This window comes from Chionomys nivalis, chromosome 6 (genome assembly GCF_950005125.1).
Source record: "Chionomys nivalis chromosome 6, mChiNiv1.1, whole genome shotgun sequence".
NCBI classification, from domain to species: domain Eukaryota; kingdom Metazoa; phylum Chordata; class Mammalia; order Rodentia; family Cricetidae; genus Chionomys; species Chionomys nivalis.
In genome coordinates, this window is record NC_080091.1 from 44,354,987 (window position 1) to 44,382,118 (window position 27,132).

Below are 27,132 nucleotides of genomic sequence, written 5' to 3' on the forward strand. Positions count from 1 at the left end.
TCAAAGCAAAAGAAACCCTAACTAAGACATTCCCTAAAGGACAATGTCTTAGTTAGCCAGTCCATAGGATACTCACTTTGAACTCATTTTTGTGTGTAACAATCTAGTATATTCCTATGTTGGCCTAAAATAAAATTAGCTATATATATATATATATATATATATATAGTTCTATAAGCATAGAATAATTTCTGTTCTATCATCATGGGATAATTTGATACACTTCTGCAAGGTACTCTCATTGTTTAGCATAATAATATAGCTCTAGGAACAGGGGTACAGCCCCCCAAAATCCTATTAAATAAACCAGTCTTTTATTATTGTTGTTTTTTTTTTTTTTTTTTTTTGAGACAAGGTCTTTTTACATAGCCCTCGCTGTTCTAGAACTCCTTATGTAGACCAGGCTGGCCTTGAATTCATAGAGATCAAGCTGCCTCTAGTTCCTGAGCACTGAGATGAAAGCACCGGAACACCTAGTCCTTAATCTTTTCTTAATAGATTTTATTTATATGTTTCCATAGACAGATAACACTTTAATGAACACCTGTGATGGCCAATCTTCATCATCAATCTGATTGGATTTAGAATTACCTGGGAGACTATAGTAGGGAGGGGGCTGCTTGTTTGTCCCAGCTACCCGGCTAGCTTAGCCCCAAAATAACCACACAGAAACTGTGTTAATCAAATCACTGCTTGGCCCATTAGCTCCAACTTTCCACCAGCTAACTCCTACATCCCAATTCAACCAATCGCCATTAATCTGTGTATCGCCATGTGGCTGTGATTTACCGGCAAGATTCTAACTGGCATCCATCTCAGATGGAGGATCCATGGCTTCTCAGCCTAGCTTTCCCTGCCAGGATCTGTTCTTCCCTGCCATAGGCTCAAAGCAGTTTTTTATTAACCAATAAAAGCAATACATATACAGAAGGACCTCCTACACCAGGAGACACATCTCTAGGTATTTCCATGTGGGTGTTTCCAGAGAAGTTTGACAGAGGAGGGAAGGCCCACCCTAGATGTGTGGGGTATCATCTTATAGGCTGGAGGCCCAGAAAAAATAAAGATGAGAAGAGAGGAAGTCAGAGGAGTACTTGAGGTCTCTTTGCTTCCTGATTGAACACTGTATGACCAGCCTTCCCATGTCCCCCAACCCCCTGACTTCTCTGCCACAATGGACTTTACTCCTGGAACTGCAAGTCCAAACCTTTCTTCTGGAAGTTGCTTTCTGTCACATATGTGGTCTCCATGATGAGGAAAGTAACCAAGATCTTTGTAGTCTTCCTGCTTCAGGAACTACGGTTTCAATTTTATGCAGTTTAATTTTATGGACTAAATTTTCAGAAGTAGAAATTGTAAGAGATACATATATTTTAATTTTAATAGATATGCCAGATTACTTTGCAGTAATTCTAATGTCCACTGTTAGGACAAATTTATACATCCTACCATCTCACCCAGCCTTGACCCTCCAACCCATCTCCTGAACTTGACACTTGCTGGGTGGAGACCAGTAGGGCCATTGCCACTGTAACAGGTGCATTCCCGATCACGCAGAACCCAGAGTTGCTTCACCTGTCTGGTACAGCAGTCTTTCCTCTCCTCGTGATTCTTACCCTTTGACGAGCTTTTATGGGGGGACTTGTATCACTGGGGTTCTTTACAGAAGCTACCTGTGAGTGGGGTACAGAAGTCATCCACTTCACATTGATGCTTCATGGATTGCCAAGAGTCTGTTCTTTGTCTTCAGACTTTGCTTATTATCTCTTAAGGTGAATTTCAAATATTCGCTTAGTGAGGGTTTCTTTGTTTGCCTTTGCCTTTTGAGTTCCCTGTCTTGTTTGCAAGTGTCAGGCCAAGGGGGCTGCAGGGCACCAGAGAATCCATTTGTCAATAAAACTATAAGGTGTGGCATGGCCAGCCACAATCCTTTCATCTCTCAGCAACCCTCTGCTTAGATGCCAGAGTTCCTTGTAGACTCTGCCTTCTGGGAATAAATCCCATAGCCAATCTTAGCAATGTTTTTTGGTGTTGCCCTTAGTAGACCTCACTTTGGAAACACGTGGTCTCTTCTCCTCTCTGCTACTGAAGCCTAAGCTGAGAAAACATCACCTGTGTTATTCAGCAGCCTAAGTGACTTCTTTGCAGCCTTGTCTTTGAAAAGCTGCCGTCTGATTGTGTCTGCATCTCCCATCTTACTCAAATCAAGTTCTTCACAGTGGCTACAAACCTCCATGTGATCTGGTTCACGTCACCTGTCTGATCTTTCACTCTCCTACCCACTATCCCATCATTCAGTAGATGTCTATAGAGTGCCTACGGTGTGCCAAGGCCCCATTGGACACTTGGACTACTTTAGTCGATAAAAGAACAAATCATCATTATCCTCCTCAAACTTGCTTTCTGTATAGGAAGGCCAGGGAATATACAATAGACAAATAGTTAATAGTTTTGGAAGTTGGGGACCACTGCATCTGGCTGCCTGGAATGCAGAGACTAGATTTCCAGTGCTGAAACTGGGACCATCTTAGATAAGCTGGGCTAAGTCAGGCATCCTATAAAAGGTGTAGGTGTTACTGAGAAAGAAAAAGGAGGGAAGGGAAAGGGCTGTGCAGACTGTATGCAAAGTTGTGTATGTGTTTGTGTGTGCATGTGTGTGTGTGTTGGGGGGAGATAGAGATACAGACAGAGCATTTTAGACTGGTGAGGGAAGGCTCGTGTCCTGTTCTCCAGACTGGTGTGAAAGCTTGTTTGGTGTGTATCTGCCTCAGGCTAGTAAAACCCTCACTTTCGCTGTTGTCTCTGACTGAACTGCTCTTGCTCGTAGGATTCACGTATCTGATGTCTTCTCTATCTGTAGGTCCCTAGAAATGCCCCTGCTGTAGCTGGGTGTGGTTTCAGTATGACCTGCAGTGGCTGTGTGCTGGAATTCAGTACTCGCTGTGAGGTGTTAAGACATTAGACACTTATTTATGGTGTTTAAAAGTGGCAATGCTGGGAAGGTGATGAGAAATCGATGGGGTCGTTAGAGTGCTGTGATGGCTAGTCTTGGTTGTCAGCTCGACTACATATTGGAATTAACTAAAAATCATGTACACCTATGAGGAAATTTTTTTTCTTAATGAAATCACATGTCCTGTGGGATAATCCTTCTGTGTGCTGTGAATATATATTATTCTCATTGGTTGATAATAAAGCTGATTTGGCCTAAGAGAGGCAGAATAAGGCTAGGTGGGAAAGCCAAACAGAAAATACAGAGAGGAAGAAGGACCAGGTCAGGAAAGAGAGACAAATCGGCCACTGGGGAAGCAAGATGCTGGAGTACAGGTAAAGTCATGAGCCATGTGACAAAATACAGATGAATAGAAATGGGCTGATTTAAGTTGTAAGAGCTAATTAGTTATAAGCCTGAGCTATAGGCTGAACACTTTGTAATTAATATAAACTTTTGTGTGATTATGTGGGACCGGGTAGTTGGGACAGAAAAACTCTGACTCCATTTATACACTTGAGGTAGAAAACCCACCTTTAATCTGGGCCACACCTTCTGCTGGCAGCCTTTGTGAAGGATGTGGAAGAAGGAAACTCGCTCTCTTTGTCTGCTTGCTCTCACTCTCGTGAACAAGTCTATTTCTTCACTGGCATTAGAGCCTACTTTTCCAGGATTGTGGTGTGTATTCAAGACATCAGCCTGAAAAAACTAGATTCTCGGAGCTGCTCTTGGTAGACAGCCATTGCTGGACTAGCTGGATCACAGCCTATAAGCTGTTCAAATAAATCTCATTTCTATATCTATGTATGTAGGGGCTAACAGATGTGAGCCTGCTCCACCTCGACTAAAGGTCAGAGTTTGAGCTTTTTTCTCTTTCAAAGTTGTTGACAACAGGTGTGGCTACAAACAAGAGATCCTGACCTAGGGTGTGGTTAATTAGTATTTTGAATTAGAGAAGAGAGGTGGATCCGTTCTAATCCATTTTGCTATTCCTGCTCCTTCAAAGGAGATCGGCAGGAGGTTCCAGGGAGGAGCTGCCTGCAGGATATTTGATCTATTCCTTACATCATGTTAATGACACCTGTTGTCTTCCCCACTACCTCTTTGGACTGAAGTATATAAGAATGTGGAAAATAAATGCTGGTGGTTCAGTAGCCCTCCCAGTACTATCCTATGTCTCTGCATGTCTTTTCTATCTCTGTTCTTCCTACCTATTTTTTCTAATCTCCTTGCCCCTACCCTGGAATGTATGAATCTGTCGAGGCTGGACCACGACAGAGTCAACCCAGCGTGTGGCTTACAACATAAGTAGCTTAATTCTATCCTTTAGAGCAGTGGTTCTCAATCTGTGGGCTGTGACTCTTTTTTGGAGGGGGTCGACCCTTTCACGGGGTTACATACCAGATACCCTGCATATCAGATATTTGCATTATGATTCTTATCTGTATCAAATTAAAGTTATGGAGTAGCAACAAAATAATTTTGTGGTTGAGGTCACCACAACATGAAGATCTGTATTAAAGGATGGAACCATTAGGAAGATTGAGAAACACGACTCTAGAGAACCCTAACTAATACAGGTGTGTCACCATGACTGCATGCTGGTGACTTCATAAGAGGGAGATAAATCAAAATGCTGGCTCTCTCAACATGCCTGTTTTGGTCACATCACTTGCCATTGCTCTTCTGCTTTTAGTTTAGAGCTCTCCAGTTGTCTTCATTCTTGCAGCTAAAAGTGCATCGATTTTGTTAATAGAAACAGCTGTTAGTTTTGTTTATTTTCTGTTTCCAAGTTTCTATTTCTGGCCAAGTCTTCTGTTGTCTTTAGTTTACTTTGTCCTCTTTCTAAGTTCTTTTTTTTTCTTCCTGGGTTCTTAAGTTGTTCAGTTGTTGATTTTTTTCTTGAATGCTGGGGTTTCTTCTTATATACTTCCCTCTTAATAACTCCTGCCTTTGACACAGCCTATCATTTTAGTACGCGCATCTTTGTTCTCGTCTGCTTTCAGATTAGTTTTCCAGTTCTCTTATGATTCACTTCTTTGACTCATAGTTAAGCAATTAAGCCAACCTAGGTGCCTGGTACAAGAATGGGTCAGGGAAATACGCTGTATGCACACAGTGGGGTTCTTCCCAGTCACAGGGAGAATGAACTCATGCCATTTACAGGAAAATGAATGCCGCTGGGGACACTCATATTAAGCAAATTAAGCCAGTCTGAGAAAGACAAAAGCCATTAAGTTCCATTCCATTCGTAAATCCTAGATCTTAAATGGTAACATAAAATCATGTATTTGTATGTTAATGAAAGAGGAAAAGAAAGTGTCTAGAACAAGGGTGCTAACTGGAGGGAGAAGGGAGAAAGAGGGAAGGTGGAGGAACAGAGTTGGGATGTGCTCATTACACAATACCTTTAAGGAAATAAAAGTCAGTAAATTGAAATTGACATAAACTTGCTTTACAAAGCAAGTTGCTTAACTGTCCACCTCTGTAGATCCCTTGCTGTGTCTTTTGCATTGATTTCTAGACTCGTTCCCTTGCAGTCAGAGAGAAAATGCCATATGATTTTAACCTTAAATTTGAACTCATTTTGTGGCCTCGTGTGTGATCTACCTTAGAGGACACTTCACACATGCTTGGGGGCAGGACACATGCTTTGCAGCTGTTGGTGACATGTCCTCATGGGCCTGGAGGAAGCTCTTAGGTTTGGCATTGAAGGAGGACACTGAGGCAGGTTGTCCTTCTTGGTGAGAGATTATCAGAAGTTATTAATGCAGTAGACAGACAGAGCAGAGCTCAGGCCCAGGAGGCAGTGGGGCTTCCTTCGTAGAGGTCTCTGGGGAAGGTTGTATGCCAGGTGGTTGATGGATGGATAGTCCAGGCTGTCCCTGACTTCTGGAGACAGTGGGACTGGAGGGGCTCTGGTTTATTTATTTGTTCACCAGGGTATGATGGCTATTATATTAGTCTCGTAAAAAGAGTGCAGACCTGGTTCCCTTTTCTATTTGGTATTGTTATAAAGAAAATGGATAGGGTCTATCTTGGTTTAGACTTAACAGCTTTTGTGTACAAAGGTTCTATTTTTTTTCCACTTTAAATGTCTACATTTCTTCTTCTATTTGTTCTGCCTGTGAGATTACCATTTTCCACTTCATTAGTTTAACTGTGTTTCTGATACTACTTTCCTATATCACCAGCGTCTATGGAATTTCTTGGGTTGTTTCTTTTGTGTTCTGTTAGTAGTCTTTGTGTTTGGTTGCTTATTTATTTGAAAGGATTACCAGCATTTAGGGTAATAAAACTCTATTGGCCTCATTATTTTTAAATTTATTTAATTCTGCTCCTTATTATTTCTTTCCTTTGAGCTTAATTTATGCTTTCTTTATAGCTCATGCTAGGAAGTATGGTGCTTAATGGTAGGGCGCTCTTCGCTAATGTGTGCCATTAAAGCTATAAATTCTTTGCTTTGCTTTCTTCTTCCTCTTCTTTCGTTTATTTTTAAATATGGGATGCTTCACCAATTTGCATGTCATCCTTGTGTAGGGGCCATGCTAATCTTCATTCCAATTCTGGCCTATGTGCTCCCAAGTGAACACAGCTACAAATTCTTATATACATCTTTAAGCAAAAAGGTTGACATGTCCTTTAAATTTTGAAGTGCACCCTTTGCTATCACTGCGACATATTTTTAAAGTTCTTTGTTTGTTTTCCTTTGCCTTAAAGAAATACAGAAATGTATGGCTTTCTTAACAGTGGAAGAATTTTCTAGATACATTATTCTAATTTAAGGTTGTATATTTTTTACTCCTGAGAGACTAATTTGTGGTTTTTTGAAGTATTTTTACTTTAGGTCTCAGGAGTTGATCTTTCTTGGTGACTGGTGTGTGGGAGGAGAGTGTATGTACTCTGTATCTGTTTCATGAATGAGTTGGTAAATGGAATTAGACCTCACAGGTTGATAGTGATGGTAACAATCTCTATGTCCTTACTCGTTTTCATTTTCTCACCTAGTTAGTTGTCTTGCGTGTTAATGTTTCCAATGGTCGTTATCGCTTTGCCTATCTTGTTCCTTTTGGTGTTGTCAATGTTTTATTCAGAATGTCTGCTGACTTAGCAGCATTCTGACTTTCTGTGGAATGTCTTCCCTCTGGGAACATTCAGTTTAGTTTTCTGTGTCCTTTTTGCCACCACCCTGGATCTTCCCATTATGCTCTTTAATTTTTTTTTTTTTTTCTGGCTTGTGGTTTTTCTTTCATAGTGGAATCTTCCCCCAAGTGTGTGGCCATTCACATTTGAAGAAAAGGCTCTGGAAGGTAGACTGAAGGGTGTCTGCCTGGGTGGGGTTTCCTGTCGCCCACCAGGAGGCCCCTGCTAGCCAGCTGTGTCAGCATTTGCAGCAGATTTCTGTTCTCTTGGTTCCTGGTCGAAAGCCTTTTACTCTTCACTAGAGCCTGCTGTTTACTCGGGCTTGGGGCCCCTGGGGCCCCATTGTCCAGCACAGCTCTCACCCCACAGCAGCCCTAAACCTTACAGGCCTAATTTGGGTTGTGTTTTCTATCAGTGGCCACCACAGCTAGGCTGGCTGAGCAAACCTCTGATCCAGATCAAGGAAGTCTTGGCTCTCATGGGCTCTCAGGATTGTAGGTAAAATCTCTATCCTCACGCTTTACCTACACTTCATGGCAAGTCATTATGTCAAACTTCCCAGTCCGTCCAGATTTTTGTTTTGGAAATTAGCTTGTATTTTTCTTTTCTTTTCTTTTCTTTTCTTTTTTTTTTTTTTTTTTTTTTTTAAGATTTATTTATTTATTAAGCATACAATGTACTGCTGGCAAGGAAGGCACCAGGTCTCATTACAAATGGTTGTGAGCCACCATGTGGTTGCTGGGAATCGAACTCGGTACCTCTGGAAGAGCAGTCAGTGCTCTTACCCTCTGAGCCATCTCTCCAGCCCCAAGCTTGTATTTTTCTTACATTTACTCCTTTTAGGCAAGTGTTTCTCAATCTGTGGGTCATGACCCCTCTTGGATCATCACTCTTTCGCATGGGTCACCCAAGAGCATCGAAAAGCACAGATATTTACATTCTGATTCATAACAGTAGCAGAATTACAGTTATGAAGTAGCAATGAAAATAATTTAAATGGTCGGCGGGAGGGGGCGGTCCTCCCAATATGAGGAACTGTATTAAACGGTCACAGCATTAGGGAGTGTGAGAACCTCTGTTCTAGGCAAACACTGATAACTCCATCTGCCCAGTTCAGATAACCTTACGCTCAGCAAGGCAACTCATCTTAACTTTTAGGCCTGCAGTGTTTTCCGAGTTGTTTATGCTCTTTGTATGCGCGTATCAAGGTGTTTAATTGCCTCTTGGCTTTGCCTGACTTTTGCAAACATTTGCAATTTTGATGTAATGAATCTATCAATCTTTCCCTTTATGATTTATGTTTTCATCTTGCTTAAGAGCACCTTCTGTATCCCAAAGTCATAAAAATTATTAGATGAGAACACAGGACTCAATTCTGACTTTGCTTGCAGCTATTTGATTTATACAGAGCATATTTTGTTGTGACTTGAAGAAGAGAAATAATTATCGTTTTTTTCTTTTTCTAGCCAGAGAGCCAGTTTCCCTAGAAATACTTAATGAATCACCTGTCCCTTCCCTGAGGATGCTGCCTCTATTGTCTTCATCCAACCCTCCAACATGTGGTCACTGCTTGACTCCCCGAAGTCTAGGATAGCGCTGTGAGGACACGAGGGTTCCATGTGGACTAAGGACATTCCAAATGCTGTCTCCTGGGGTTACCCTCAAAGTCCCTAACCATCTCTGCAAAGTCTTCCCTGGCCAGACTGCCCCATGAATCTGCTTCCCCCACCACCTGTGCGGTGATAGACAAAGAAAGAACTTACAAATCTATTATTTTGTCTTGCATGCATTTGTTAACTCATACACTTCATCTTAACAGATAGCATTGGAGAAGTATAACTGATATGGGGGGGGAGAAAACCAACATTAGTACATTTAATGTGTACATCTGGATACACTTGAAGATATGCACACATTTCTGAAACCATGACAACACTAAAGGAAATAAACATATCAGTGCCTCCCCAACTTGCCCACCCCCTTCTTCTGTGTTAGGAATATTTAATATGAGACTTATTTTCAATCCAATTTTTGGTGTGCAATTCGTTACTGTTGACCAGAGGTATGGTGTTGTAAAGCACATCTCTGTAGTTACTCGAAAGTACAACCAAAGCTTTACACACTTTAATGTGTATATTGCCTGGCCATTTCATCCCATGTTTTCACTTGTGGCCACATTTCTTTATGATGGCTGTAGAGTACTTTCTTGTGAAGGTTTTAGGACACTTCCTTGTGACATGTGTTTTCTTTACCCAGTGATAAATGTTTAGGCTGACCTTATTTTTTAAATCTTGGCTTTTGTTAACAGTCCCACAACAAACACAGAAATGTAGGCAGCTCTTCAAGGGTTCCCCTCAGTATTTCCTGATTGGCACATGGGAGTTGACTTGCTGACTCTAATGGTATTTCTTCTTATTTTTTTTTTGAAGGAGTCATAAACAGCATTTATTACCTTAGTATATCATCCTGGTCTTGTTGCTGTTCCTTCACATTTGTGTAGTTTTCCATCTCCTCCCTCCCATAGTCTGGATACACAATGCATTCTTGAACTGTTAGCCCACAGCAGCAATATATATATTCAACACCATTCGTTCAGAGTCAAGATTCTGGTCCACAATCCCTTCCCTCTAGGAAGTTCAATAGTGTCGAAAGAATTCGTACTACACAAGACCGACCAAGATGGCTAGCTCCAGTAAGATGATGATGGAAAGGAGAAGCTGGTTGGTTATCAGTTTTCAGGACATTGAGCAGAGAATCTTTCTGCATTTGCTCAAGATTTCTTTTTTTTTAAAAATATTTATTTATTATGTATACAATATTCTGTCTGTGTGTATGTCTGCAAGCCAGAAGAGGGCACCAGACCTCATTACAGGTGGTTGTGAGCCACCATGTGGTTGCCGGGAATTGAACTCAGGACCTTTGGAAGAGCAGGCAATGCTCTTAACCACTGAGCCATCTCTCCAGCCCCTTGCTCAAGATTTCATTTGGGTTTACCAGTCTATTCTTGGTGTGTTCCAACTGTTCTCGTTGTACCGCCAACTCTTCTATGATTTCTGTACCAATCGGGTCAGTTTCTGTGGCAATTCCATGAGAATGCTCAATGCTTTGGGTGGCCCGGTTCAGGCTTTCTGTACCTTGTAGAAGCAATGCTCTTTGAGACTGTAGCCGATTCATATGTGCCGTACTTCACATCTCCTTGGCCTCCAGATGTGGCTGTCAAAGGTCTGCTTCTCACTTCACGATGGAGTTTAGCAAGGTCCTTCCGGTAGTTTTGAAGTTTAGACATCATGGGATTACGGGAAGTCAAGGGTGCATACCATAGTTCTTCCTCTATTTCTGCCAATGTTTCATTTGCTTCCTGTTGCTTTTCATCAAAATCTTTGACCAGCTTTTTCTCTCCAGTCCCTGCAGTCCCCAGCAGCCGCTCAGGAACCCCTTGTAGGTCTTCCAAAAGGCAGCAGAAGATCTCCGAATGCTCAGAGCAGGCAGAGTAGGTGTCCATGCATGGCTCAAGTTGCACATGTGAGCTTTGGCCTCAGACTCAGGGTGCAGGGCCCACTCCCTCCTCACATTCTTGTGTTTTTATTTTTTTCACTTTCTGGCTAATTTGACAGCAATTTGTCAGCTTTGAGCTGTGAGTCACATGGCTGTGTCTCCATCTTTATCCCTAGAATCTAGCATAGTACTCATACACCAATAATTATTCTAGGAATATTTCATAACTTTGCCTTAAGTGTGATTTCCAAAGTGCTTTAGGGGCAATAGCACAAGAACCAAAGAAGATTAAACTTATGCTTTGAATTCCTCTCTTCACCCTCAGTGACAAGACTATTACAATATCGAGTTACATACTTGCTTTCATTTAAATTAACAATCCATAAAATGATCAAGTATTAAAAGGCAGGTGTGCTTAGCTTGAATACATATTACTAAGACTAAACCAATAGATGTATAAGTATAATGTGAATCATACATAGTTAAGGCTATCTTTAAAACATGTGTTCACACACATAGTAATAACTATATCTGACAGAGTCAAGCTTGACTTTTTTATATTAATTAGAATGAATCAATTAAATTGCTTATAGATATAATATAGTTAATCAAACCAGGCAGTGGTGGCACAGACCTTTAATCCTAGCACTCAGGAGGCAGAGACAGGTGGATTTCTGTGAGTTCAAGGCCAGCTTGGTCTATAGAGAGAGTTCCAGGACAGCTAGGGCTGTTACACAGAGAAACCCTGTCTTGAAAAACAAATCTAACATTTTCCTCCCCTTAAAGATCTCGGTGATATATTCAAATGGAGATACAGAAAGTAACAGGAAACTAACTTGGATTATCGGTTTATGTGTGCACTTCTTTGTCTCTCTTGCTCACTTCACTGTTCTCAACATCTACAACAGCCCCTAGCAAGAAGGACATACAGCACACAGCCAGGGCTATGACAGTGCTGCCTGATAACTGGAGGAGACACAGATGTCGTCCAAGAGAAATTTCTGGAATTCACAAATGCTATAGTCAGATGAACTGAAATTCCATTGTCCTACTGAGGCTAGGTGTCAAGTGACATTTTTTAAATGGAAAATGAAATATTATTTAGAAAGACTGAAACATCCTAGCATGCTACCCATCACTGGCTTTTTCAGCTAGGCATCCAATAAAACCAGTAAGTGGAGAACAGAAAAACTGTACTTCCCAGCTTTAGTCACAAATATGCTGTCTTAAGGTCAAGCCAAGGTGTTAGTATCTATTGTAAGAATGAAATACATTCAATTTTTCATATGCTATCCCTTAGTCATCAATTACAATAAAACACCTTATTGTAACAGACACTGGAAATAGTAAACACAGGAATGTCACCAAGCAATTCAGTGGACAAGTCCCTGGCAAGTAATTTCTGTGTCTGGTACAGAGCTCAAAGCTCAGATCTCCAGCCAGTGAGTTGGCATGACGAGGCACCAGGACCAGGCCCTTTCTGCTCAGCATGACACTCTAGTCTATGAGCAAACTCTGGTCTGGATCTTACTACAGAGAGCATCTTTCCTGCCACAGTTTTACAAAAGAGACAATGCTAGAAATTGCTTGTTCTGTTTTCATATGATTCTCTTACCTTTTCACTCTCTCTCTCTCTTTTGGAGGAAGGGTCTTATGTAATCCTGGATGGCCTTGAATTTGCTGTATAGTCAAGGATGACCTTGAGATTCTGATCCTCCTGCGTCTACCTCCCAGATGCTGAGCTTATATAGGTCTGCAGCACCACACTCAGTTTTACACAGTGCTGGGAATTTACACAGTGCTCTGCCAACTTAACTACATCTCCTGTGCTCTAGCTAGTTTTATTTCATCATGAAAACTCAAATTGCATAAATGCTTCATGAATTTTACATGTGGTATTTGGTAATAATTGAAGCCATGGCGTATGGTATACCTATTTATTCAATGACACCTTATTTTGGTGAACTAACTATACTATAAGGATTTAAGATGGATAAATATGTATTGTTAAAGTATAACTTTAATTATAAGAGTTCATAGCTCAATTATAAAAGCCCATAGAGTAGAGAATATATCTGGGATGATGCAGTGACATGGAACAGACAAACGGGGTTATAGTTCAGGCTCACTTCTTATACCAAATGAGATCTTTGAATGCCTCTACCTCATCTGTGTTATAAGGTAGGAATACATTGCTTGAGAAGAGACAATACCATGATGTGCTATGCTATTGTAACTATCAGTACTCTTCTGAGGACAGTTCTTCTCTTCCTGTAATGGAAATCTATCATTAAACTACTCAAAACATTTTTGCTGTAACTCAAATAAATGCTTGCTTTATGATTGGGGTGAGCTCTGTGTTCCTCGCTATGGATCTGCTAGTTCTGTGGAAGTCACCGTTCAGAAAGGAGGCTGACATCTGGGCCTCTGGCCATTTCACATCACGGTCCGCTTATTTCTTCTCTCTGTCTGCATGCTGGTATTCACAATGGCCTTTTTTTTTTCATATCACATCTCTTCCCTGTATTTGAATTTCAAGGATTACAGATAAAGAGAACTAAATAACATCCACTGTCATCCTCAGCATCCAAAAATTAGCATCCTAGGGCAAGACGTTCTGAACTGAGGTCACTCTGATGTCCTCCACTGAGTAGCAGTTTGGGGATCTCACACCTGCTGCAAACATCAAAATTGTCAGATCTTGTTGCATTAGCTATTCATCACTAATGTATGATAACCATGTCTACAGTTTCCCATTTAGAAAATTCTTTTTAAAACATAGGTTTCATTTTTTTGCAGATTGCACATATTTCTTCTATGACTTAAGCTTTCAAGCCACAATTGAGCTCTCAAGTTCTATAACAGAATAATTTTTTTTTTTACAGAGTCAAGAAAGTCATTGTTTACAGGCACAGACAATATAATTTGAGACAAATGCAGATGGTAGAAGCGCTGAATCCTTTGAGCTGAGGATGAGACAAGGTCCAGGCTGCTGACGTGGAAATACCTGGCTAGGCTGCCTACTCGTGAAGTGCCTGGCTGGAGTGCGGAGTCAGCGGGAGTCTGCCGAGAGGCAGGGGCTGGGTGAGGTAGCACTGTTCCCTGTGCACACCGGCCTTGTCTTTCCCATCGATTAGTATAATGGGGAAATGCTTGTAGTATTCAATGATGTCTTCCACAGAACCGAACATCTGAAATACAGAAAGCGAAGTGACCACGTTTGAACGCAGCTGGTGCCCGTAGTGCAGCTCAGCTGTGGCATGCTACTCAGGGAAGGTGAAGGATTTCATACTTTTGACATTGTAGCAAGACGTGTTAGAAAGTGATATTGGTGTGGTGTTCTGAGATAGGGTCTCACACTGAAGCTCAGCCTAGAGCTCATTCTGGAGCCCAGATGGGCCTTGAACCTGCAGCAATCATCTTACCTCTGCCTCCTCAGGAGGCTAGCATTTCACGGGTCAGCTACCATGTCTGACTTACTCTATGTCTGACTCTCTCTCTCTCTCTCTCTCTCTCTCTCTCTCTCTCTCTCTCTCTCTCTCTCTCTCTCTCTCTTTCTCTCCCTCCTTCCTTTTCTTCCTCCCTCCCTCCCTCCCTCCCCCCTCCTTTCTTTGAGGATGTAACAAACAAGCAATTGAAGGATGACTGACAAACACAAGGAGAGGACAAGGGTGTTGGGACCATTTGGAGTCCTGGCCTCCAGCTGCTCTTCCCTGATAGAGATCTTTACTTTCCTTCTGATTTGAGTTACTGAAAGCTGTGTCAAAGTTGTTTACCAGCTCTGCTTCACAAGCACATGTTGCCTTGGCCTTGAGGATCAGAGGAAAAGGTTTTCACCTGTTGGCCCACCTGACTGTTGGGTATATAAGCCTCCGTGTGCTATTGAATAAAGGGCTTCTTACCAGTGACTAGAGGTCCGTGTCTCTGTCTCTCTGTCTGTGTGTGTTTGTGTGTTTCAACCTCCAGCCCCTTGCCCAAAACTCGGAAGCTCGTGAACTGTATGGTAGCGCATAGAGAGCAGACGGGCGTTGTGCGCTGCACAAAGGGGAACGGAAGTGCTTGTGGACCTAATGGTAGCTCTTAAGTTTCCTGTCTGCAGAATTTTCCCAGTCAGACCACCTACCTCAAAGATCCTCCCAGCTCCGTCACAGCCTTTCCACCCCATGACTTGAATGGATTATTTATGAGTTCATCACAAAGGAAGGCTTGAGTTCAATGTCTGGGTGTCCTGCCAGCTATAAGCTGTGTGACCCGAGGCCAACTTCTTATACTCAGTTTCTCTGTCCACAAAGAGTGGTGGTGACATTGGGACTTGCCTCTGTGTTCTTTGTGAGCATTAGTGGAACTTACGCATGGACAGCACTTGGAGGAAAGCCTTCCCTATATTTCCACACATAGTGAGGGCCACTAAATGTGAGACCGTGGGATGCATTCTACTCTCTTCACAAGCCTCAGGAAGAAAGGGAACTTTTGAATTTCACTTCCAATTTCAAACCAAGGATGGGCTTTTCTTCCTTTACACTCAACAAAGTGGTCAAAATGCAGAGAACCTTTCTGTGCAGCGCTTGTCCAGTGAATGGGTTCACAGACAGCTAAGGGCAGATAATCACTCTGATTAGAGTAGCCTCACTGTTCTACTCCATGGTTAGTTTCTATGAGACCACACTATTAGGGACAAGGCAGGTGCAATAGACCACGCCTGTCCTTTCTTAGTGGATCCAGTGCTGTACCCACAGCTGCAACGCTGGGAGAAAAGACTGTAATTAAGCTCCTATTTTTATCTTAGATCCCCCCCTCCAAGGACAACAGAGAATGTCAATATCCTAATATTAGATACTAAAGCCTGTTTAAATCCTTTGTGTCTGTCCTATATGCAAGCTGTAGACAGTTTTTCCTTTTTTTCCCCCATGTCAGAAAAGCAGAAAGAGAGGAGGGAGGGAGGGAAGGAGGGAGAGAGAGAGTGTGGAGAGACAGAGACAGAGAAAGGTGAGACAGAGGAGCTACAGGGGAGGATAAGGAAGAAGTCAGGGAGGTGAGAAAGACAGACATGGGCTATTGTTATTCTGTCTTTTAGTCTTAAGAGCTTAAGTTGTCAAGCCAGGTGATGGAGGCACATGCCTTTACTCCCAGTACTTGGGAGGCAGAGGCAGGTGGATCTCTGCAAGTTCAAGGCCAGCTTGTTTACAAAGGAAGTTCCAGAAATCCTGTCTTGAAAACAAAGCAAAACAGAACAAATTGTCAAGTAAATATCTATCATCATTTTTAGAAACCCATTCTGCCCAGGTACCTGCATAGAGAGGTATGGAAGAGTCTTGTAACCCTGGGTAGCCATGAAATGGTTGCTGGTCCAGTCAGTGAATAACTAGGCATCGTGAGCTAAATATTATACCTTCAGCGCAGCCATATTTGGGACCTAGAATCTATGCTCATTACTTTATGCTTTGAAAGTGTTAGTAGCATTTTATTTGCTAAATTATACTCTTGAATAGAGTTCACCCCAGATTATCCCTCAGGAGGACATCAGGTCCTAGATGTAGTCATGTGTCAGTGAGATTCTAATCAGAGAAGTAGATGTTTCCATTGAGGCACGCACTGGAGAACTGTGGCCAAGAGCCAAGAACACCAAGGGTGGCTGGAGTGTCTCCCTGGGGTGGAGTGGGGCTGGATGTCAGACTTCTGTTCTCCAGCATTGATGAGTTTCTTCTGTCCTAAGCCTTCCAGTTTATAGAAAGTTATGGAAATACAGTCAGAACATTAAAGCAACGGGCACTCCTGGATCTGAAACCAAACAGGAATCTCTGTCTTCCTGACCAGTTGAATAACTTTCCAGGTTTTTGTTTTGGGGACCGTGACTTTGCTTGCCTTCTGTGCTGATGAGGATGGCAGACTGGGAGAGCCTTCCCTGGGTGTGGCCCAGGTACTTCTTATAGGCCTTGTGGTATGGCGTTCTCATGTGCCTGGGGTACATGGACTTGAGGAAAGGACTCTCAGGGGTCAGCTCAGATGAGACTGGATGCTTCACAGCATCTGCCTCTGTGTACCTGCTGTGGTATTTATATTGTGCCATCTTGCACTCAGATGGCTCCTGAGAGTCAGGAGCTACTGTCTTCCTGTGCCATTACGAAGTCCACAAGAACAGATGAAAATGAAATGAAGTGAATATTGTCTCCAGAATCCCTCTTCCTCATCATGTGTTTCCTGCTGAAGTGGCTGATGATGCTCTTTGAGCACAGATAGAAGAGCTGGGAGGTCTTGCATTTGAGCAGAGATTTCTGAACCTGATTTCTTCCAATTCTCTTAACGATGAGAAGTTCCTGGGATTTACTCTCCTTGGCAAACAGGTTGGCCTTCTCACACAATCTCGCCTACCTGATGACAGCCCAAGCACTGCAAGTTGAGAATAAGCAATGCCTACTTGGACCTTACTGTACAACGAGCATCTTGAGAGAAACCACAACCTACAGAGATTCTTTTCACTGTTGTTGGGAAGCGTTGAGCCCTGCCGACAGAGTGAGAGGGTTCCATGTGCCTTCTGCAACCTGACCCCTCTGTCTTACTGTTTCTGGGCTTCACTTTCACCATCTAGCAAATGAGAGCAGCACCTGCCTCCCAGGGTGGCTCTGAGTGCTCAGTGCATCCATGTGCCTGTGTAGAATGCATGGATGTACATGTTCCGTAGATGCATGAAAGGGAAGCCCATGTCCCGGGGGTACAAAGAAGAGAGAATTATGGACTATTACAGAAAGGGGATGTTAAAAACAGGCGCCAGGACCCAGTAATTGGAACAGCTTGTCCGGTGCTTACGGTGGGGTGTAGAGGTGGCCTCAGCTGACAGTTCCTCACTTCCAAGGCAGCCCGCTAAAGGCTTGTGATCTGATAAGATGCTGTTAGTATGTAAGTGCACTGATACGCTGTGTCCTCTCTTTCATTAGCAGGCAAAGTGGGGTGTGCTGGGAACAAAGCTGAGACCTTAGTAAAGGCTCTGCTTCTCCCCAGTGAGTGAGACTCAACCATGTGGCTTTAAGGACCAAGAGAGAGAGCGAGTTACAAATCTCCTGGAGGAGAGAGGGCTGATGGAGGAAGGTCATTGGTTAAAAAATAAAGAAACTGCTTGGCCCTCATAGGTTATAACATAGGTGGGTGGAGTAAACAGAACAGAATGCTGGGAGGAAGAGGAAGTGAGCTCAGACTCGATAGCTCTCCTCTCTGGGGCAGATGCGATGAAGCTCCGACCCAGGATGGACATAGGCTAGAATCTTCCCGGTAAGCGCACCTTGGGGTGCTACACACATTATTAGAAATGGGCTAGTCCAGGTGCAAGAGTTAATCGAGAAGAGACTAGATGTAATGGGCCAAGCAGTGTTTAAAAGAATACAGTTTGTGTGTTGTTATTTCGGGGCATAAACTAGCCAGGCGACCAGGAGCTGGGGCGGCAGGAACACAGCCCGCAGCTCCCACTACAGAGGGCCCTGGAGTAGGACAATGCACATAGAACAGACCTGGAATATGTATTCAGCTAAAACATCTCCCTTTGATCAATTGATTTATATAGTTATTAATTGATGTTTATTTGATTTTTTGGTAGGGTCTCACATGTGCTAGGTAAACACTTGACCACTAAGCCACACCCTCAACCCTGTTTGTATCTTTTCAGATAGGGTTACACTAAGTTGCCTAGGCTAGTCTTGGCAATCTTCCTGGCTCAGACTCTTACATTTGTGGGACTATTGGTCTATGCTACTAGGCCCAGCAATAGGCAGATTTGCCAGTAGATGGCCTCCCATCAGCACATCTGTACTGTGAGTGGGACCTCGGCTTAGCACCAAATGCTATTGTTGAACACACACTCACTTTGAGGACCGAATCTTGTGGATAAGTGAATGACACTTGACTTCAGAAATGCCTGCAATGAACATGGGGAGGTGGGAGAAGAGAGTGGAGCATGGGCTGAGAGAAGCTCTCCACTAGGCAGAATGGAGTTGCCGCTTTCTGAAGAGGTTTCTCTGATAGGTTTAGGATGATTGGTGGTGGGAGGGTGGGGTCATTCAGTGGCCTTGAGGACTGCTGGCCTGGTGAGCTGAACACAGCACAACAGGGTGTTCATAAAAGGGGCTAGAAGGGTATCATTGCAACGTCTTTTCAATCCTGTCCTGTGTTCACTGGGGTAGGTAGACAAGGATTTAGCACCTCCCAAACTCAATATTTCTTTTTTTACTTCTGGCCAAGGTAAGGGAAGTGGTTGAGTTGCACCCACCTCATTTCCTCGGAGTCCTGTCCCCAGGGCAAACTGCTGATTGCTCTCCAGAAAGCGAATTTTTACATTGTAGACTTTGTTCCCATAAAACACCACCAAAACATAGGGTTCTGCCTTGGATCTTGTGGAACAATCTCGGACCAAGAAGGTACCATCCTGAAGCAAAAAAAAAAAAAAAAAAAAAAAAAAAAGGAGTTACAGTTATCTTCTCTGGTGCCTAGGGCCCCAGCCTTAAGGTGATGTCAACAATGATGCTTTTGTGAGGTTCCTAAATGGATTTAGTTTGTGGCGACCCAACTGCACATTCCATTTAACTCAGTAACTCAGTGAGCTTTCCTTGAGTTCCTGTTGGGGTTTGAATATGAGCTGTCCACTCAAAAGACTCCTGTGTTAACTGAGTAACTGGTGTTACAGAGAGACAATTGGTTTATGATGGTGCTAACATTCTGAGGCTAAGCCATTGGTGAGTTCAAAGATGAATGGGCTATTTAGAGGTAGGGCCTAGTCATGGGAAGTTGGCCATTGGGGGGAGGTGCGGTGAGGGTTGTTGCCTCTGAAAGATGTATCGTGGCCTCATCTTTTTTGCTTCCCGGCTACTGTGAGGTGGGCAGCCCTTCATACATAGTACTTCTGCTTTGCCACAGACCTAAAAGTAATGGGTTGGCTTACTAGGGGTTGAAACAAGGAGCCTCCCCCTTCCTTCTCAAAGTTTCCCAGGTCTTTTGCTGCAGAAATGGCTGACAGAGTGTCTGTATGGATGAGATTTCTTTTACTGCCTCCCGAGAGTGTACCAGATGCACAGTGATGACTACTTTAAAATCTTCCTCTACTCTCTGCATAATTCTTACATCTTTAAGGCTTTCACATTAGATTTGCCAGCCAGTCCCTTGTTTGATCTTCTGTCCCCAGCTCCTGGCTTCAGTTAGGCTACCATTTTCTGAATGGACACTTGCTCTGGGTTTCTTATCTGTTGCACACTGCCCCCTTTCTGCACAGGGAGGTCCTCCTTCGTCCTTCTCTGGTGTGTTTCTCTGCACCTGTCACTACTCAACATGTCTCCTGTTCATCTTGGAGGTCAAATCTTATTCTGCAGAGAAGAGGAAGTCATCACAGACCATGCAAAAGATCTTAGCCCAGAAATTGGCCCCCCGTGTAAGGAAGATTCCAGTGCAAGGATCAGGGATCCCAAAAGAGGCATGGGGTTTTGCAGAGACTGACACCAAAGTGAGCAGAGAGAGGAAGCAGGAAATACAGCCTGAAGTGTGGTCAAGGCAAGGGCAGCACCAGGAAGAGGAGATTGGAAAGGTACAAGAAGCTTTAGTGTCTGAGGCCAAAGGGTGGATAGTAAAGGTATGCAAAAGATCAACTGGATCGAAAAGACCAAGGGCTGAGAACAGGGCCTGGGATAGAAACAACCAGACGCACTGGAGAGAATCACTCGAGGTGAAGGCGTGAGGCTGAAAGGTGGAATCTCCCTGAACACACTGAAGGGCTTGTCTTCAGGGTTATGCTGTGTCATCCACATGCTGGAGGGCACTGAATGTCCCAACTGTTAATGTATGTAGAGGATGATCAATGCCATAAAATAGCATAGGTAGAGAGAGTATGAATGATGATTTATATTTCTAATCCTTATATAGTCATCTGTACAGAGTGCATGGAATATTGATAAGTAATCTATAATATAGCATAATCTATAACATGGCATCATTATATAAAACACTATGTCATACAATATGTTTCTCTAACAAACACTAAATTTAAGAATAGCACTATTATTTTGTGTTTATGTTATAATGAGGTGAGCAGTAGAAGTCTACTGAGAGCTGCCCTTAAGGTGAGCAGCATCTTGTATGCATTGTTTCGTTTGGTCTTTACATAAATCTTGAGGAAAGACTTTTATCCCCATTTACAGACACTCGCATTTGCCTTCTGAGCCTAAGAAAAAACTCCCAGGCTTAGCAGGTGTGTCCAACATTGAGACTGGACATGAGGTTGTCGTCTACAAAGTTCATGCTTGAGAAATGAGCAGTTAAAATTTCAAAGGAAAAAAGAAAGGCTGGAAAGATGGTTCAGTCATTAAGAGCTTTTGCTGCTCTGTCATAAGAACCTAGTTCATTTCCCAGTGCCCAGATCAGACAGCACACAAAATCATGCCTATCTCTGAGGGATCAAACATGTCCTTCTGGCCTCTGTGAGCACCCACACACATATGTGCGTACAAACACACACTTGAATAAAAATAATACAAATAAAGCTTTTTTTTCATTTTTTTGAGACAGGCTTTCTCTGTATTTCTCTGGTTGTCCTGGAACCCACTCTGGTAGGCCGGGTTGTCCATGAACTCACAGAAATCTGCCAGCCTCTGCCTCCCAGGTATTGGGATTAAAGGTGTGTGCTACCACACCTTGAATTCACAGAGATCTGCCTGCCTCAGCCTCCCTGAATGCTGGGATTAAAGGCATGCACCACCACTGCCTGGCTCAAATAAAGCTTTTTAAAAAGTTACAAAAAAAAAAGGTCTCATAATGTTTTTAGTAAATTAACAATTGTATGTTGGCCTGCACTCATAGCTGTTCTTGGTCACATGTGTCCAGCGGTTGGACAAGTTAGCAAATGATAACCTGAAAGTCAAGCTTGAAGTCTAACAATTTAAGCATGGTGTCTTCTGCTCCATCGAGGGCGATGAGGAACCATCTGTGGCTCTCTCTGCATAAAGCATTCATTCAGAAGCAGAGGCTTACGGCTCCAGCACAGAACCCTGCCAGAGATCAGGAAGGCGGATGGGGGCCAAGAATTGGGGCCAAACTTGGGTTTGTCTTCTTAAACTCTGCAATGCACTTGTCAAAATAAATCTGGGAGATCTTTCATTTAAATTAAATTATCTTTCATAAATGGGAAACACTTTCTGACAAGACTGATGCAAACAGAAAAGGGAAACACAGTCATTTAGTGTAGACAGTGCCATTCTGTGTCTTAGGAGGAGATGGCGTAGGCACACATGGAGGAAGGGAGCATTTGAGGAGCACCAAGCCCAGTCACAGCGATGCTAGATGGCCTGAACGTTGCTCTCCTAGCACAGTTCACATGTGGGCTTCCGCATCTGGGTCCTCTAAGATTGATTTCTGGTGAAAGTCCAACTGCGTGGCTGTAGTAGTGTAGTGGGTAATGGTTATCCAAGAAAGGAAGCCTTGGCTGGGGTCTACCATCACTGTGCCCCATCCTATGAAGACAGAGGCCAGCCACATCTGAGGCTATGACAGAGGGAGGGGCTGGAGATCCTAGGACAGGGGACCAGTCAACCTCAAGCTCCATCCCACTGCAGAGAACTGTCATGGTAGCTGGAAGCAGCTGAGACTTGGTGAAATGGGTACCAATCTCTTTGTTATGACTGAGACCCTGTCCTCAGCCTCCCCACGTATGGAACGGGATAGTTCCACTTATTCCTGATAGGGTCATGCTGGTTTGATGACAATCTTCTTTGCCTATAGTGCTAGTGTTAACATGAGATTAGTGACTTAAAAGCAAAGCCAATCTTGCATAGTTTTGGAGGTTAGAAGTCCAATGTGGGTCTCTGAGCTAGAGGTAGTGTGGAGGTATGGAGTCTGTGTATGTGACTCTCATTATCCCTAGAGGTCACAAGAATTCCTTGCTCCTGGTGCCCCCATCAGTCCTACCTCTACTTCCATAATCACATATTTTCTATGACATTCCTGCCTCCCTCTTATCGGGGATCACAAAGGGCCACTCAGCTCAGGATAACCTTCTCATCTTAATCCCCAACTTAATCTGCTAGGTTCCCTTTTCTATATAAAGTGATTCATTCACAGGTTCTAGGATTTAGGACATGGTATGTGGGGTGGGGAATGGCCATGATTTTGTTTATCTTAGCAACTGATGAGTAATTTACTTTTTACATCAATTCTATGTTTTCTTAGATGGTTTGGAGACCCGTGATTTATTCACTAATTAACAGATTCATTCATGTTGTGTTTTCACATTCAGCAGTAAATCTGTTTGAGAATTTGTGTCCTTAAACAACAGAAGCTATCTGTTATTTCTGATTAACCCAGTGTCCCTCGCGTTGTGATGAAGAATGGGTAGTCATTCAAATTTTTCTGTCCTTTGGGTTATGTGATAGGCTGGCACCTCCCTATGAATTTGATCAAGGAAAAGGTAAAGTATATTACTCCTGGGGAGATGTGTGGAGAGCCAGAGTGGGAAGGCAGTAGCACGCTGTGGACACAGGGCCTCACACAGACCAAATAAATTTATCTGGAATCTGGTGTGCGATAAAGAAAGAGTATCATGTGGTAAATGACAGAGATCTTGGGGGGGATCTGTTACTGCAGCATGACCTGCCATATCCTGGATCGCAGTATTCATGACCCCTGCTCCTTTCCTGAAGGAGTGAGATAGAAAGACCCAGCTGTGCCATAGGTGTGCATTTAGCGAGGGGATGAAATTTGAGGCGAGCAGGAGGCACTGCCCATTGTGACTCCTGCACCCCAGACACCATCCATGGTTTTCCAGTGGCTCCCTCATTACTGATATTTTTACAAACTGATTTTAATTTTACAAATAATCAACAGCTAACCTTGTTTATGAACTTGGGGAGGTCACATCCGATAAGTGATAAAATCAAGTCTTAGGTGTGAGGCCATTTTAAATATCTCTGCATTCTAGGAAAATTAAGCCACAATTTTGTCTGTATGTTTAGTGTTCTTTCATCAAAGTTTTCCCTGAAGTAACTAGAAATTGTACTCCCTTATCCTTTCTCACCCCTTTCCTCTTCTAGAGAGCCCTCCATCCCAAGCCCCTTCCTACTTTTGTGTGTGTCTGCATGTAGAAATAAATGCGTTGGCCACAGGAACAATGTAGGAACGTTACCTTCTTCTCCTTCATTAATGCCTCTTCTACTGCTTGGCGACTGTATTCTCCAATGTACCATTCATTCTTCTGGACATCCTATGGTACAAGTCCAATGAGGAATATTTTAGGATCAAAGGGAAGTTATTCATTATGGACTAATTAATTCAGATTTTACTTTTGTGATGGAGGAATTACTTTCATTTAATAAAGAAACTGCCTTGGCCCATTTATAGGCCAGCCCTTAGGTGGGTGGAGTAAACAGAGAGAATGCTGGGAGAAAGAAGCTGAGTCAGGGAGTCGCCATGATTCTCCCACTCCAGACAGACGCAGGTTAAGATCCTCCCTGGTAAGCCAGCTCGTGGTACTACACAGAATATTAGAAATGGGTTAGATCAATATGTAAGAGCTAGCCAATAAGAGGCTGGAGCTAATGGGCCAGGCAGTGATTAAAAGAATACAGTTTCCGTGTAATTATTTCGGGGCATAAGCTAAACCATGTGGGCGGCTGGGTGCCGGAGACGCAGCCCCGCCGCTCATATTACAACAGAGTGGCGCCCAGCGTGCTAATGAACTCCACGTAAAACCTTAGAGGGCTTAAAAAGGACAGAGAGAGAATGGACTAATTAATTCAGATTTTACTTTTGTTCCACCAGTGTCCAATCACAGATTAACTGATAGATATTCAGCATAGAACATTTTGCTCTGGAGCCTGGAAATGCCTACTAATGCTGGAAGAAGGTGGACACAACAAAAGCAACCATAGCTGGGATGCTGACTGATAGGGATAAAAAGAGAGTGGTCATTGGGAATGGCCAGAAATTGTCCATCAGTTAGGATGAGTCAAAATATGCCACATGGTTGTCAAAATCAGACATGTGACATCAAGTCTTTAGTCTTCCATGAAGAGTCTGGTCTTTCCAGCACCAACATGAGCCATCCAGTGATGGGTACAAGTATATGTCATCTGGCCTGCATGCATTGCTCCTACCTAACTGCAGCTGCATTTCTTTTCATGATCTTTTCATGCATTTCTTTTCAGATCATAGGCCTGCCAACCATATGTGTCTACTATCCAATATTACATACACACACACACACACACACACACACACACACGCTACCCTGGGCTTATATATAGTCTTATAGTCCTCCTGTATCTGCCATTCAGGCACTGTCCTCCATTAAGAGTACAATACACACTAGGTTTCGATCCTAATACATGAACTGGCTTTGTGGGAGCTTAGCCTGTTTGGACGATCACCTTCCTGGACCTAGACAGAAGTGGGAGGACCTTGGTCTTCCCGCAGGGCAGGGAATTTGTACTGCTCTTCAGTATCGAGAGGGAGGGGGAATGGAGTGGGGGGAGGAGAAGAGGAGTGGGGATAGGGAAAGGGGAGTGGGGGGAGGGGCAATATTTGGGAGGAGGGGAAGAGAAATGGGAAACGGGGACAGGTGGAAATTTTAATTAAAAAAGAATAAAAATAATTTTTTTAAAAAAGAGTACAATACAAAATTAGAGGGAAACAGATACAGTCAACCACAGGAGTAAATCTCAAAAGCATTATGCTCAGAAAAACAAAGCTGTGAACAAAAAAAATGCCACTATCTTGTTCTGTTTAGACAAGTTTCTAGGAAGGACACAGGGCAGTTGGTGCAGGACAATCGAATATATTCTGTCAATTATATTTTAAATAAATGCTGGTTGGCCAGTAGCCAGGCAGGAAGTATAGGTGGGACAACTAGGCAGGAAGTAGAGGTGGATCAAGGAGAACAGGAGAATTCTGGGAAGGAGAAAGCCCATTCCTCCACAGTCCTGTTCAGACACCGAAGAAGCAAGAAATGACCTGTCCTGCAGAAAAAGGTACTGAGACATGTGGTTAACACAGATAAGAATAATGGGCTAATGTAAGTTATAAGAGTTAATAAGAAGTCTGAGCTAATGGGCCAATCAGTTTATCATTGATATAGACCTCTGTGTGACTTTCTTTTGGGACATAACAACTTCAGGAACTGGGCAGGACAAGAAACCTCAGTCAACAGAATGGTGCCCAACATGTGGATGACTGCATCCGCATAAAGCCTGACAGAGCTTGGAAACTAATTCTAAACATAAAATAATAGAGTTAAGCATGGCTTATTGATAGTAGCACTCTCTCAGGTGGGCTCTGCTTGCTAGAGACAAACACTCTCATTTAAGAGAGGCTTTCTGACTCAGCTTTAGCTGTAAAACTTTGCAGCTCCTTTAAGAGGTCCTGCCAAGAAACAATTAAATGGTGTTGATAAAAGCTGACCACATGCTTTTTGGTTTTCAGCGATAGCAAGAAAAAAGCCGCACCATTTTTAAAATGCTGGCTTTCTGGGCCATCCTGCCAGTGCAAACGCTGACTCTTTGTGAGGCAGGAGGTCTGGCTACAGAGAGAGCATTTGAGTGTTGTTTGTGGACGCATTGTTGCAGCTTGCTTGCTGGAAAGGACCTTGAAGCCCCATAGAGTTGTGACAATAAACATGACTCTGAGCCTGGAATTTCAGAAAGCTAAGGAATAGGCTGGATCCAGCCGTCAAAGCTACGGCTTTAATCCTCTCCATATTGCTTAGCAAATTAAAGACTCGTGTGGTCATAAAAAAAGAGAGATATACAGTAAAGAGAGAGTCAAAGATGAAGAAAATCTCTAAATGGTTTACAGTGTGTTAAAAATATATGCAGACTAAAGGTTAAAGTCCTTAAAATAAAAAACAAAGAGAGTAGTTGGGTATGGTCATACACACCTTTAATCCCAACATTTGAGAGACAGAGGCAGACAGACCTCAGTGAGTTCAAGGTGTGGTGGCACACACCTTTAATCCCAGCACTTGGGAGGCAGAGGCATGAAGATCTCTGTGAGTTCAAGGATAGCCTGGTTTACAGAGAGAGTTCCAGGACAGCCATAGATATTCAGAGAACCTGTCTCAAAAAGTAAGAGTAAAAATAAAAGAAATAGAGGTTAAAGTAAAGCCACATAAAGATGGAAAATACACAGAGAATCTGGATACTGTATGTTATTATGCTCTCTTTGAGTTGTTTGAATGCTGAGGAAGGAGCAACAGCTGCTAACTTATAAATGCTGCTGAATTAATTCAAGATAGGTATTTTGAAAATACCTTGACTTCAAAATTGAAGTCAAAAGGTATGCTACTTTGGAGAAGAGATTTTGCTTTTGTTTCCACAAGAAATGAGAAGCTGTGGATTCATTCTGAGTTAAGAAATATCAGGTTTGATCAAGGAAGACCACCTGAGAAATCTCTGGTAGGAACAGATGGCCCAGATGTCTGAGTTCTACATCCAGAACAGATTCAAGACTGCTGCCTGAGATGATCAAGACTCACAGGATACTCTAGT

The 27,132-nt window shown here is 43.0% G+C and overlaps 1 protein-coding gene and 2 pseudogenes across 1 annotated transcript in view; all 3 read right to left on the minus strand.

Annotated features, from left to right (window-relative positions):
• Positions 1–6,487: 6,487 nt before the first annotated feature.
• Positions 6,488–6,585, minus strand: LOC130876687 (U6 spliceosomal RNA; annotated as a pseudogene).
• A 3,186-nt stretch (positions 6,586–9,771) lies between these two features.
• Positions 9,772–10,695, minus strand: LOC130876081 (vesicle transport through interaction with t-SNAREs homolog 1B-like; annotated as a pseudogene).
• A 2,844-nt stretch (positions 10,696–13,539) lies between these two features.
• Positions 13,540–27,132, minus strand: part of Clnk (cytokine dependent hematopoietic cell linker) — a 94,764-nt gene continuing 81,171 nt past the window's right edge. The window contains exons 16-18 of the mRNA XM_057772861.1: positions 23,775–23,852; positions 18,885–19,040; positions 13,540–13,821 (exon numbers count right to left, since the gene is read on the minus strand). Of these exons, the coding sequence (XP_057628844.1) occupies positions 13,651–13,821; positions 18,885–19,040; positions 23,775–23,852 (405 nt within the window). The 3' untranslated portion in view covers positions 13,540–13,650. The remainder of the gene's footprint in view (positions 13,822–18,884; positions 19,041–23,774; positions 23,853–27,132) is intronic.